Source organism: Lagenorhynchus albirostris, chromosome 10, assembly GCF_949774975.1.
Source record: "Lagenorhynchus albirostris chromosome 10, mLagAlb1.1, whole genome shotgun sequence".
Classification (NCBI taxonomy): domain Eukaryota; kingdom Metazoa; phylum Chordata; class Mammalia; order Artiodactyla; family Delphinidae; genus Lagenorhynchus; species Lagenorhynchus albirostris.
In genome coordinates this window covers 51,159,380-51,174,859 of record NC_083104.1, presented here as the reverse complement: position 1 = coordinate 51,174,859, position 15,480 = coordinate 51,159,380, and the positions used below count along the sequence as shown (strand labels likewise).

General features: G+C 35.5%; 1 protein-coding gene across 15 annotated transcripts in view; it reads right to left on the bottom strand.

Annotated features, from left to right (window-relative positions):
• Window positions 1-15,480, bottom strand: part of CLASP2 (cytoplasmic linker associated protein 2) — a 178,020-nt gene that overhangs the window by 145,754 nt on the left and 16,786 nt on the right. For all 15 annotated transcript variants that reach the window (XM_060162436.1, XM_060162421.1, XM_060162424.1 and 12 more), the window contains 4 exons: window positions 11,299-11,402; window positions 8,929-9,020; window positions 7,639-7,714; window positions 6,001-6,098 (listed from right to left, as the gene is read on the bottom strand). In XM_060162436.1, the coding sequence (XP_060018419.1) occupies window positions 6,001-6,098; window positions 7,639-7,714; window positions 8,929-9,020; window positions 11,299-11,402 (370 nt within the window). The remainder of the gene's footprint in view (window positions 1-6,000; window positions 6,099-7,638; window positions 7,715-8,928; window positions 9,021-11,298; window positions 11,403-15,480) is intronic.

Here is a 15,480-nt window from a genome sequence, read left to right as displayed (position 1 = left end):
GTTTGTTTTACATACAGTTTTAATTAGAAACAATTTCCTTCACCATCTCCCTGAGAAAAAACAATTCCAAGGATTCAGTTAGCTCTATACAACTCTCTTTTACAATTAACTCACTGAAAGCAGACACAAAATGCATCTCTTCAGTAGAGCAAAGCAGTCAAATACAGGTAGCACTCTACACACTCGCAGGTATATTTGTGAAAAGGTAACCTTCAAGGGTAGGGGTTTACGATGTATAAAATAAATAAGCTACAAGAAGACAGTACAACACAGGGAATATAGCCAATATTTTATAATGACCATAAATGGAATATAACCTTTAAAAATCGTGAATCACTATGTTGTACCCCCAAAACTTATATAATATTGTACCATCAACTATACCTCAATTTTTAAAAAAAGATAACTTTCACACAAAGTAGTTTCATATTTTCATCATAAAATTATTTCCCCAAACCCATCAAAAATATTGGGTTGGCCAAAAGGTTCGTTCGGTATTTTCCATACGATGGCTCTAGTAGCACTTAGTTGTCTTTAACTTCATTTGAAACAATTTTGTTAGACTGTATGTGACAGCTGTCGTACCAGCATGCATTTAAAAAAAGACATCAAGGGGCTTCCCTGGTGGCACAGTGGCTGGGAGTCCGCCTGCCAATGCAGGGAATGCGGGTTTGTGCCCTGGTCTGGGAGGATCCCACATGCCACTGGGCGGCTGGGCCCGTGAGCCATGTCCACTGGGCCTGCTCGTCCGGAGCCTGGGCTCCACAACGGGAGAGGCCACAGCAGTGAGAGGCCCGCGTACCGCAAAAAAAAAAAGCAACATTTTCAGCATATTATGCTTTATTATTTCAAGTAAGGTAAAAACGCAGCTGAAATGCAAAAAAAAGGTTTGGGCAGTGTATGGAGAAGGTGCTGTGACTGATCGAACGTGTCAAAAGTGGTTTGTGAAGTTTCATGTGGGAGATTTCTTGCTGAACTATGCTCCATAGTCAGGCAGACCAGTTGAGGTTGACAGCGATCAAATTGAGACATTAATTGAGACCAATCAACATTGTTCTCAACACAGGAGATAGCCGACATACTGAAAATATCCAAATTAAGCACTGAAATTCATTCGCACCAGTTTGATTATGTTAATCACTTTGATGTCTGCGTTTCATATGAGTTAAGCGAAAAAAACCTTCTTGACCGTATTTCTGCATGCGATTCTCTACTTAAACGTAATGAAAACGTTCCATTTTTAAAACAATTGTGATGGATGATGGCAAGTGGATACTGTACAATAATGTGGAATGGAAGAGATCGTGGACAAGTAAAATGAACCACCACCAACCACACCAAAGGCCGGTCTTCATCCAAAGAAGGTGATGCTGTGTATATGATGGGACTGGAAGGGAGTCTTCTATTATGAGCTCCTTCCAGAAAACCAAACGATTAATTCCAATAAGTACTGCTCCCAATTAGGCCAACTGAAAGCAGCACTCAACGAAAAGTGACAAAAGAAAACGCATGATCTTCCATCAGGATAACACAAGACCACATGTTTCTTTGACGACTAGGCAGAAACTGTTACAGCTTGGCTGGGAAGTTCTGATTCATCTGTTGTATTCACCAGACATTGCACCTTTGGATTTCCATTTATTTAGGTCTTTACAAAATTCTCTTAATGGAAAAAATTTCCACTCCCTGGAAGACTGTAAAAGGCACCTGGAACAGTTCTTTGCTCAAAAAGATAAAAAGTTTTGGCAAGATGGAATTATGAAGTTGCCTGAAAAATGGCAGAAGATAGTGGAACAAAAGGGTGAGTACGCTGTTCAATAAAGTTCTTGGTGAAAATGAAAAATGTGTCTTTTATTTTTACTTAAAAACCGAAGGCACTTTTTGGCCAACCCAATACTTTAGTTCCAACCTTATAATAAATATACTCAGTAACCAAGACATTTTAAAAAATTACATAAAAATCATGCTAAGGAAACTTAAGGCAAACATAAAAACAATAAAATATGTCAGAAATTAAAGTGATGCTGATATGACTGATAATCTGATGTTTTTACTGTTAACCTATTTTAATTCAACAGCAATTCTATTAGCACTTCTGATTTTATATTCAGAATAATACACTTCTATCGCTTCTTTAAAAAAAGTGTTTATTACAAAAGCAATGTATACTCATTATAGAAGAAAATTAGGAAATATAAATAGGAACAAAGAAAAAAACCACAATCCCACAATCCAGAGAACTTATTTAACTGCATGCTTTCCGATGTTTTATATTTATATATAAATTTTTTTCAGACCATGATCATGGGATCATGCTGACAGCACTAATTTTTACTTTCCAATATTATATCATGCTATGATTTATTCCTTTTTCTTAAATTTATTTATTTATTTATGGCTGCATTAGGTCTTTGTTGCTGCACGCGGGCTTTCTCTAGGTGCGGCGAGCTGGGGCTACTCTTCATTGCGGTGCACAGGCTTCTCACTGCAGTGGCTTCTCTTGTTGTGGAGCATGGGCTCTAGGCACGCGGGCTTTAGCAGTTGTCGTACGTGGGCTCTAGAGCTCAGGCTCAGTAGTTGTGGCACATGGGATTAATTGCTCCGTGGCATGTGGGATCTTCCTGGGCCAGGGCTCGAACCTGTGTCCCCTGCAGTGGCAGGCGGATCCTTAACCACTGTGCCACCAGGTAAGTCCCACTATGATTCTTAAATTATGACTTAGAGATTTGGGTTAAGTCTTTAATTGCCAAATGTTTTTCTGACATCAATGGTTCTGTCATGATTTCACTTCTAAAACCTTAGTTAAGCCTTGGTCCACATCCTGTCATTTTTTACTTGTAAATTGAGGTTGAAAATACTGTTTGGTCTAAAAAAATTTTTTTTAGTTGAAAACCTTCTAGGAATTCATTATAATGGGATTTCTAAACCTTAACTTCAGCTCTTACCCCCATTAAATTCAACAAATATTCACACATCTGAAAGCACTGCAGTCAAAAGACACAGGTCCCTTCATCCTACAAAGTAGTTACCTTCCAGAGAATTGAGCAGACACTAGACAGGCTGCCCAGAGACTAGATGGACAAGATGAGACAGGGGAGGGAAAACTGGAATTGGAAGATGGGACTTCAGAATGAAGACCAGACAGCCCAGAAACAGAAAGGAGAGGATTTAGGAAAGCTCTCTGGGAAAAAAGGCAGAACAAGATGTTACGAAGCATGAAATTAACACTCAGCTATTCAGTAGCAAAAAGGGAGTAGGAAACTCAGGGCTGGAAGCTCTGAGAGAAAAGAGGGTTGGTAAGGAATTGAGGTGGGACAGATAAAATATACAGCAAGGAATGTAGATACAGGCAGCTTTAATGGCAAGAGGGGTCAACTGAAAGATCAGGCAAATATAACAGTAACAGGGAGAAAGAAAGGAAAAAGAAATAAAAAGCTATTATAAAATAATAATACAGCTATTTAGAAAAACAAGCTTATTCATAATGGAGGATCATTACACATATAATCTGATGGAAAAGGAGGAAAGGAACAATGTAAGAGTAGAAAGAAGAGACTGGGATCTTTTAAGTAATTCAGGAAGAAAAAGAATTTAGGAAATTCAACAGAAGGCAAATACAACAGAGGCTGGAATATCCAAAACACAACTCAGGAGGCCAAACAATAGAGGCCTGTAAAGTTCTGGAAGGTTCTGATTCAGGATAAGGATAGAGAACAGTAAAGCACTAAGATAAAATTGGAAAAGCAACTCTATCCAAAGTACATATTTAAGTTTAGAGTCATAATAATAAATCGCAAGTACAATATGAAAGAGGTAATTAGGTATCTCAGAACTTATCTTTCTTTATAACAGCCAATTATTGAGATAAAACTCATACCATATAATTCACCCCTTTAAAGTGCAGAATTCAATGGTTTTTAATATAAAGCCAGAGATATACACAATCAATTTCAGAATGTCATCATCATCCCAAAAAACAACCCTGTACCCATTAGCAGTCACTCCCCATTCCTCCCAATTTCCTCAGTCCTACACAACCATTAATCTAACTTCTTTTCTATAGATTTGCCATATCTGGCCATTTCATATAAATGAAATCATCCAATATTCCAGCCACTCTGGAAAACTGTCTGTGAATATCAACTAAAGGTAAACATACCCTATGGCCCAGCACTTCCATTCAAATATATTCCAAGAGAACAAATACATAAGTATACCAAAAGACATGCATAAGAATGTTTCTGACAACATTAATTCATAAATACTACAAAATGAAAACAACTCAGAAGTCCGTCAACAGTATGGATTCATAAAGTATGACCTACTCATACAAAGGAGAACTATAAGGCAATGAAAATGAACAACTATAGCTGGATCCAACAACCCAAATGAATCTTAAAGAGATAATGTTAACTGAAAGAAGAAAGACACAAAAAGTATACACTATATGATTCCATTTATATAAAATTCAAACAGAGGCAAAACTAACGTATAGTGATAGAGTCAGGATTATGGTTACTTCTGGGAAGGATAGAAAAGACAAGGATTAAGAAAGATTTGGGGAGGATTCTGGAATGTTGTAATGTTCTACTTCTTCACCTGTGTGGGAGATACATGTGTGTATTCACTTTGTGATAACTTACAGAGCTGCATACTTACAATTTATGCACTATTCTGTATGAATGTCAAAATTGAATAAAAATTCTAAATACTTAAAAAAAACATAATCTCAATATAAATTTAAAAATATATAATGTAACATATATACATACACTCACACAAAATATGTCAATATGTTAATACCATTTCTTTCATAAAATGATACAGTATTCAAATAAAATTTTTGTTAACCCTGGAAGTAGAAAGCAAATGAATAAATAAGTAAACAAAATGCATATTTTTTAGACGAACTTATTACCTAAAAAATAATTCATACTGGAAATAATCTACATGGTAAGAGAGGCAGCAAGATCCGATGAGACTTATGTAAACAGAACACACCACCACCTATGAAGTAGTCTTGCTCCTCCTGCCACCCCCCACCGAAAATCTGATCAAGCCTATAGATCCAACTACCAATTTACCAACCCAACTACCAATAAAGACAGAAGAACACATTAAACCACACCACAGGAAAAGAATTAGTAATATCCAGGATATGGGAAACTTTTCAGGGTAAACTACCCAACTTATTCAACAAATAAAACACAAGGAAAAAAGTACTTGGAGGTACACAAAGATTTAAACAGCCTTGTAATACATAACAACTAATTGTTGGACTTTATTTGTATACTGATTCAAACAAACTGTTAAAACATATATATACAACATTTATAAAACATTATGACATTTATGAAAATTTGAACCCTAACTGGATATTTGATATTACAGAATTATTTGCAAAAAAATGTAAGGTGTGATGATTGCATTGTGGTTGTGATTGGAAAAAAAAATTTTTTTCCCTTTAGAAATATGTTGAATAACAAAAAGGACCTACTGTATAGCACAGGGAATTATATTCAATATCTTGTAATAACCTATAATGGCACAGAATCTGAAAAAGATTATATATATGTATATATATGCATATAAACTAAATCACTTTGCTGTAAACCTGAAACACTGTAAATCAACTAATACTTCAGTGAAAAAAAATTAAAAAATAAAATAAAAAATATATTGAATAATTACAGATGAAATGTTATGAGTTGGATTTGCTTGAAAATAATACAGGACAAGAGTAAGTAGGTAAGGGTGTAACAAACAAAACTGTCCACAAGTTAGTTATTGAAGATGGATAATAGGTACATGAGGTTCATTATACTATCCTGTCTAGAACAGTATAGAATCTTAAGAATTTTTTAAACAGTAATAACCTATATGTCCTTTTATATCTTTTGAATATTAAAGCATTCCAGAAAATTGAACCTATTTTAAATAAGCACATGAAATTAAAACCTTTAAAACCATTGGCAAAATAATAAATTTAGCAAGACTTACCTAGCAAGGGGAATTCCTCTCTTATAAAGGTCCACTCTCACTTTCTCTCCCACATGTCTATAAATCTCCACCACAGCCAATATTGCAGCATCTCTAACCTGCCAAATAATTCAGAACTTTAAAAACTTACATGACACAATAAAATACTTCACCTCAAGGTAACATTAAATTCACAGACCACCTTGAAGCTCAAAGTTGGTTTTAATGTCTCTAAACCCCTGGGAGATTATGGCAGGTCATTAACAAAAACCAAGATGACCTGCCAAGAAACCTTGTAAAAGTTTTACAGAAATCTAAGAAACATGCAAATAAATGTGGCTTTTAAAAAATCTTCTATTTGTAATAATATTGTATAAAGAACTGATAATAACTATATGACTACAAATCATTATCGTGGTTAACATATTTTCGTAGAATAAAACTGCCTTTCAAGAATGTGGCCTGAACGCAAACAGATAATTATACACCAATGTTCACAGCATCATTATTCACAATAGCCAAAAGGTGGAAACAACCCAAATGTCTATCCATGGATGAATGGATAAACAAGATGTGGTATATACATACAATGGTATATTATTCAGCCTTAAACAGGAATGGAAGGAAATTCTGACACATGCTACAACATGGATGAACTGTGAAGACATTATGCTAAGTGAAATATGCCAGATACAAAAGGACAAATATTGTATGGTTCCACGTTTATGAGTAGTCAAATTCATTTGGAGAGAAAGTAAAACGTGGCCACCAAGAGCTGAAGGACTGGGGGAAATGAGGAGTTATTGTTTAATGGGTAGACAGCTTCAGCTTGGGAAGATGAAAAAGTTCTGGAGATGGGTGGTGGTGACGGCTGCACAACAATGTCAGTGTACTTACTGCCAATGAACTGTACACTTAAGAAAGGCTGAAATGGTATATTTTATATTGTGAATATTTTACCACAATTAAAAGAAAAAATAAATGTGGCCTAAAGACGGGAATGTGGAAGACAGCTTTTAGTTCCTTTGCATAGCTCACTGTCGAAGGGCAAATGAAGAGACAGTAGAACTCTCTACAAACCTCTAGAGGCGCAGCTAGGGCCTAAAAGCAAGGAAATATCCAGGGTCATTCCAAATGCCCAAGCTGTGCCAAAAGGGTTACAGCCAAGATTCAACTCCACCACAAAGGACAAGATCCAGAACACACCCTTGTTTATGCCTATAGTATTTGAAGCTCAGGGAATGAAATTTCCAACAAGTGATATACCACCGGCACAAACAGGGTTATAACTGTTGCAAAAGTTGTTATGCAGGAATGAAAAGGAAGCTGACAATCTGCCCTCACAACTAGCTTATAGGAGGACTAGAGAAGGAAATTCAGGTTCTTTGTTACTCAATCTTTCAAACTCAAGAACTATCCTTTAAGTCCCATCTATCCTTAATACTAGCCAAACAGCTAACAAACTTAAGCTACGTTTGTGAATATAATGTATTCTTAAAAACTAAATGTGGTAGACTTTAAAAGAAAAAAATGAAGTGGAATCTTGATTTTACCACCCCCCTCCACCCTCTCTCTTCTTTTTAAAAATGGAACAAGAGCATTAGAAAACAAGAGGTGGCTAAAAAATTAGTCAGTGCTTAAATGTAGATAAAATTTTACCTGACTGTTGGAATCTCCAAATAGGATACACAAATGTGGTACCAACTTGCTGAGGACTAGTGGCTGAGCCCCAAAACTAAATATAATTTGAAAAAAAAAATAAAGAGAATTTGGTTTTAATCAAACAGTAAACAAAATATCCTTATACTTTTATCTGTCTCGATAAGACAAATACGGTGGAGAGCACGGGCACACATCATTAAAACATGAAGGATATGAGACACAAGCAAAACCTAATTCTAAACAATGTGAGATATGTAAAATTGAATAATCATGACTGACAATGAAAACTGTCAACACATGATCCAACAGAGCAAAATGTTCAACCAATGGCACTCTTAAACCTAGCAACCTATCAATCACTTAGAAAATTTGAGCTTTTGCATTAAAATACTGGTTTTTTAGACTCTGGGTCTCAAACAAATTTGCATTCCAGTACAATAAGTAAATTAAAAGATCTTTATTTATGCTTATTAATATTTTGATGAGGTCATTGGTTGAAAGCAAATGACAAGACAGCCAAAAACCATAAAAGTTGTGCAGGCTGAATGCACTTACAAGCTCTAGATGGCAGAAAGGACCATAGAGGAGTAAAAGAAAATAAAATGAAGGTATAGTTAGAGAAAAGGAAGTAACACTACAAAAAAGTTGAAAGCTACTATATATTACCTATCTTGTTGCAGAGAACTTGAAAAAATCATCCAGAAAGAGAACAAAAGCCCTAGTTTACAATTTCTTCAGGCTGGAGTTCTGAGCTCTGTGGCATTTATGCTGTCAGAGCTCTGCACACTGCTGTCAGCTTCACTGTCTGGTTACCTGGGGGAGTCTTATTCAGTCTATGACTTTGGTAACCACCTGCACTGCTCTAGAAAACCTAGGGCCAATTGGCAAAAGCGGGCTGGGGAAAATGGCTACAATTGTTGAAATACCACTGAGTTTAAAAAAATTCCAAACTGGGTCCAGAACAGAGGTAGATCCTAAGTTATATCGGCGTATTTGTTATATGACCATCTACTTGGTTGGCAACTATTAACATACTAAAGAGAAAAAAAGAAACTCTTCTTATCAATGACTAATAATTTTAAATTAACAACATGAAAGATAACAACATACATACAAAAAAAAATTAACAGATAAAGCTATCAAATAGAAAAACTCTGGTGCCAGAGATAAATTAATAACTATTTAAAATTTGTTATTTCCATAGCTTTCCTTGAGCTTTGTGAAACAGATTTTGCTTTTTCTTTTTTAGAAAAATGAAAAATATACTCCAGTAATCATAAAACTTACATGTTTAATGTTTCAATAAGACACAGACACACGCCTTCTCGAGATCGAAAATTCTTGTGCTTAAAACCAGAAGCCAACTGTTCCCAAATGTACTATTTGAAAGAAAAGTAAACATGTATAACAAAAAATTAAATTACTCATGTTATAATCTTTTATCTATTCCCAACTTTACTACCAACCTTATAGGTAGCTAAATTTTCCCACAGATTTCTCTACAAGTTTTTCTAAGCCAAATTTGCACTGATGCTGCTCTCACCCTTTTTTTTTTTTTTTTTTGGCGGTACACAGGCCTCTCACTGTTGTGGCCTCTCCCGTTGCAGAGCACAGGTTCCGGACGCACAGGCTCAGCGGCCATGGCTCACGGGCCCAGCCGCTCCACGGCATGTGGGATCTTCCCGGACCGGGGCACGAACCCGTGTCCCCTGCATCGGCAGGCGGACTTTCAACCACTGCGCCACCAGGGAAGCCCTCTCACCCATTTTTAAATATCTTAATCACATTTTCAATTTTTATTTTATATCTTTCACTTTAGATTTCAATTATTCTCAGAAAAACTGTGTCCAACATTTAAAAACCTTAAAATTTCCAAGGACATATAATTTCTTCTAAACTTTAGAAACCTTCAATAACTATGTTACCATTATAAGCCTAGTAGTATTGTAAGCATTTAAAAGGTCCAATGTTGCCTAGCAACTAGTACAGACTGTCACATGGAACAGGCTTTTTCAGCATTTTATAATTCAGGGGTTTTTTCCTTTTAACACTGGATCCAAATACAGAAACATAATCATTCTATTGCTACCCACTATAATCTTTTTTTTTTTGAAAAAGCATAGATAAACCTATACAAACAATCTAAAACAATTATATGGGTTTGTTATAAGAAGGAATTCAACTTTGTTTTTCTAAACGTATAGCCAATTGTCCCAATCAATCCTTTCTCCACATTTAAGAAACACCACCCTTACCATTTACTAAATTAATGTGTACATACACACATACACACATACTCTCACACATACACACAAATCCCTACTCCTGAACTCTATTCTCCCTGGACTCTATATTCAGTTCTACTAATATTATTTCCCTCTGCCAAACTTTGTGGAGGGTAACTTGGAAGTTTACCAAAAAAGTCTTAAATGTGAATAACCTGATCCAGCAACACTGTCTCTGTAACTCTGTTCTATAATTACATTTATGTCCAAAGACACATGTACAAGGATGCTCTTTATAGCACTCATAATAACAGCATGTCAAAAACAAGTTAAAATTTGAACTGCTAAGCAAGTGTCAAAGGATACCCATCAAATTATAAGGATTATATATATATCTTTATACTCTATGGTATAAAAACTCTGAGGAAGTTTACTTTCACTACTATTTGGATTTTTTATAAAACATATGTAATACAATTCTTAAACTGTATTTTAAATGATAACAATTAGTATCACTACATTTTGTAAATTCTGGTTTTTTTCCCACTTAACATGAGCTACTCTTTTATTTTTTTTAATAAATTTATTTATTTATTTTTGGCTTCATTGGGTCTTCATTGCTGCACAAGGGCTTTCTCTAGTTGTGGCGAGCAGGGGCTACTCTTTGTTGTGGTGCACAGGCTTCTCACTGCAGTGGTTTCTCTTGTTGCAGAGCACGGGCTCTAGGCACGCGGGCTTCAGTAGTTGTGGCACATGGGCTTAGGTGTTTCGCGGCATGTGGGATCTTCCTGGACCAGGGCTCGAACCCGTGTCCCCTGCCTTGGCAGGAGGATTCTCAACCACTGCGCCACCAGGGAAGCCCCCGGCATGAGCTACTCTTTAAATCTTTGTTTACGTGTCAATTTATTGTTACTCCTCTTTCAAAATACATCCGTAAGGGCAATTTTTTTCTACCATATTCATAAAACACAGGTCACCGTCATCTAATATATGCCTTATATAATTAGTAACCATCTTTTAAAATAAGAAATTTTCTCCTTGTTTCAGTAAGAGTTGCCGAAATTCATATAACATTCAGTAGTTCTCAAAATAAGCTTTCTCACTGAACATTGTATTATTGGTAGGTAGCAAAAACCAGAAAATCCTAACAAATAGTATAATCAGTACATTGTCAAATCACTTAAATCTATGAGTTAGCTTTTTGAAAAAGCATTAAAAGAAAAGTAAGAAAAAGGAAAGCAAAAAATCAAAAAGTGAAATATTGACACTTTATCTTAAATTTCAACTTCTTTAAAGCATTAGCAATAATTTACTGTTTAAAATTTTAGCTTTTATGTCCCTGGGGTTTTACTGACTTGCAGTGATTACCATCTATCTTTACTGTTATTTAATCATTAATTAGCAAAATCTGAATTCTAAAATGTAGGCCTACCATAGGTGGTGCTACTTGATCCATTAACTTCAGTATCAGAGTCTGAGCTTCATCTCGAACCTTGTCTTTGGCATCTCCCATTCTGTCTATTAAAGCTACAATAACTAGAGAAATTAAGGGGGAAAAGAATAAATATTTATAATTCATCTCCATTATAAACTGTATTTTACAAAATTACAAACATCAATTATTTCCATAAATGAAAAGTTATGAGGTAAGCAAACTGTTTCAAGTTCTTTACTCATGAGTACAATCAAAAATAAATGAGAAGCAAGTTTCAAAAGAATACATACAGTATGACACCCACTTACAATAATAATGTTCAAAAAACAGGCAAAATTTAATATTATTCTGTTTAGAGATACATATAGACAGTTAAGCTCTACAGACCAACAAGGGAGTGATTATCCCAAAGGTCATGACAGCAGTCATCTCTGGTAGAGGGTGGGAGGTGTCATCAGGAAATGCAGAGGGAGCATATAAGGAACTGGCAGAGCTCTAGTTCTCTGACCTGGGCACAGGCAGGTGTTGGTTTTATAGTTATTCTTTAAATTGTACATGCTTGATACGTATTATTCTATATGTACAACATATTACTCAAATGACAAAAACAAAGCACGGGTCCATGGGACTGAGGTCTTTCTCTATTATGTCCAAGACTTTGACACTATTCCATGAAAGGAGGCAGGAAAGGCAGGTTAGAGTCCATTCTTAGAGAGTTTTCATGAAACAGGTTGCTGTAACTATAAATCAACAAAGCTCCACAAAGAAATCACATCTGTTAGGTGTGGGGGGAAGGAAACGTGAGGGGGGCTAGAACTGAGGTTATAGTTTCTAAAGTCAGCCCATAGGGCAAAAACATCTCATAGTCAAAATTATCTTTTTGTAATCCCTTAAATTACCACTACCACTCAGTGTAGTATTACTAGGTGTGTGACCAAACTATTTAATCTTTTTGTCTTTATCTCCTCAACCCATAAATATGTGCAGCAGTACTCACCTCAGAAGATTACTGAAATATACGTAAACAACTCAGAGAGTGAAGGACACTGGGTAAGCATTCAATGTGTCTCTAGTTTATTTATAGACACATATAATTAAATGTGTATGTAATGTAATGCAAATGTATGCTGCAATGTTAACATTGTCTATAACATAACAACCAGAACTGATATAATAATCAACAACATTTAAGGAAAGAAGGAACACATCCTTCTGGAAGAAAATGATTCAAGTGAGAAGCCAACCATACAAAATGGAAAGATCATCCAAAAATCTAAGCTTAATCAAGGAAATGATTGTGTAAGAAAACGAAGTCCTTGTCATAAAAATCATAAGCCTAATCATGAGGCAACTGAAGTATCTGTCAGTTGAAACAATATAAATCCTTCTCATTTTGCTTAGATGCATTGTTAACACTAGAGAAATTCACCTATATCTACAGGATTGGCTATTGTGGGACTCATTCTGATAGCTTCTGACAGACAGAAGACAATACTGAACACTAGTAAATGTTAGATATTATTATGTACTAAGCACTGAATTATCTCACTTAATCCTCATAACAATCCTATGAAACAGAGTAGGCCCGTTTGATAGAGAAGGCCCAGAGCAATTAAATACTTTGACCAAGGTCACACAAGTAGCAAATAGTGAAATCAGGATTTAAGTAATCTACACAGTGTTAGGCTACAGTTATAACTACTTCCATTTATTTGTGACTGAGGTGTTTTGTGTGTGTGTGTGTGTGTGTGTGTGTGTGTATTAACAACCACATAACAATAATGAAAAAAAAACAGACACTTCATTCCTGAGAGGTAGAGTTTAACTCCAAAACAAAATAAAGGGACTTCTCTGGTGGTCCAGTGGTTAAGACTCCGTGCTTCCACTGCAGGGGGCACGGGTTCAATTCATGGTTGGGGAACTCAGATCCCGCATGCCGTGCGGCACAGCCAAAAAAAAAAAAAAAAATTTTTTTGGCCCAAACGGGGCTCACTTCAATTTAAAAACTAAAATTTGTAAAACATAAACAACTAAAACAAAAAACCTCATACTACATAAACTTAAGATTTACAGCTATTAAATTAAACAAAAAAATTCATAATTTTTTTCCTTTTTAACATATAAACTCTTGGAGTCAAACAGAACAAGATTTATTTCTAGCTCTACTGGTTATTTAATTATGCAAGATAGTAAACTTCTCTTAACTTCAAAGTTTCTTTGTCTGTAAAATAAGGAGGGATTCAGGTCTATACCTCACACAGCTAGTGAGAGAATAAGTAAAACTGGTAAAAAGCACCTGTGGCCAAGCCCATAACAACCATTCAGAAGTGTTAGCACTATTCCTTAAAGATCTGTAGATAATGAACATGCAATCAATAATTATTGGGAATACAAAACAGAGCTTTTCACTCTGTAAACTCTCAAAAAGAACTTGTTAAACAAACAAATACATCTATCATAGACTGGAATTTGGACAGTGAAAACACGGAAGAAATCTGAAGCATAGGTGTTAGCATATTTTATTCTCTTAGCATTGTACAAGATGCAAACCATTGTACAAGATGCAAAGCTGATGACCAGGCATCCTGACTGTTCTAATACCCTTTCTACAAAACCATTTTGGACTAAAACTATCTGTTTAAGATTTGTAAAATATGAAATCCTTTACTGTTGTCATAAAACCAGGCTTGGGGGAATCATAAAACCAGGGTTGGTGGTCCAGTGGTTAGGACTCTATGCTTTCACTGCCTAGGGCGCAGGTTTAATTCCTGGTCAGGGAACTAAGATCCCTCAAGCTGCATGGTACGGCAAAAAAAAAAAAAAAAAAAAAAACTTGGTTGGTGATCAGTGTTAAATGTAAATTGTATTTTTTTTTTTGGTTTGAACATTAAATTTTTCCACAGTACATGTAGTCACAAGAGAAAATTTAAATATATTAAAGAATTACATTAATAGAGTCCATACTTTTTTTGGTACTTTGTCTAAAACTGAACATGAACCTCAATTTTCCTAAAACTTCACTTTTAATGTAAAAAGATAAAAAATATCTGTAATGATAGTTAATAACCTAAGTGTACCAAAAGGAAAACAATATCACCACATCAAGTTACATATATCTAAAGTTACATTATCAAAAAAACCCTTCAGCACATAACTTAATTCAATTCCCTCCTTTTACGGAAAGGCTCCTAAAATGGTTTGGCTAAGATCTATGATGGAGTAAAACAAGAAAGCTAACTCTGGGATTCTTAGTCTAGTACTATATCTCTTTAAGAGCACACAGATATACTGTAGCCTCTCTTGTAGAGCTGTCATACAAATTAGAAATAATTATTTGAGGATAATCTTTCATATATGTAAAGTAGAGAAGCCCAGTAAATGGATAAAAAGTGGGCATTCAATAAATGGTAGCAAAACTGGGATGAAATTTTCCTATTATATCACACTGACTCTCAAGTAGTAACAAGTTCAGGTTTCACTAAGAAAAATAATGAACACTTAGGGTTCAAAATGAAAACAATACTAACAGTAAATGCACACAGATAACCAGAAAGAGTTAGGAGATTAAAAGATAAAGTTATACATATGAGAATATGTAGATATGTGGGAAACATACAGAAAACACTAACCAACAAAAACAACTTAATGCAATTTATTAATATTTACAGGTATAAGAATCATGAAGTAAAAAAAAAATTCAGTATTTGGTAAGATTAACCTGCAAACCTCCCAGATATTGAAATCAGAAGTAAATCGTTAAAACAGAAAGGAAGGGGGCTTCCCTGGTGGTGCAGTGGTTGAGAATCCGCCTGCTAATGCAGGGGACATGGGTTCAAGGCCTGGTTTGGGAAGATCCCACATGCTGCGGAGCAACTAAACCCATGCACCACAACTACTGAGCCTACGCTCTAGAGCCCACGAGCCTAGAGCCTGTGTTCTGCAACAAGAGAAGCCACCGCAATGAGAAGCCAGTGCACCGCAACGAAGAGTAGCCTCCACTTGCCACAACTAGAGAAAGCCTGCACACAGCAAAGAAGACACAACACAGCCATAAAAAAAAAAAAAAAAAAATCCAAAAAAACCCCAGAAAGGAAGGACCATGGAGAAGAAGAGAGGATTTCAGAAAGAAATAACAGCACAGCAGAGGCATAAACAAGCTAAGCCAGAACTAACAAGAGT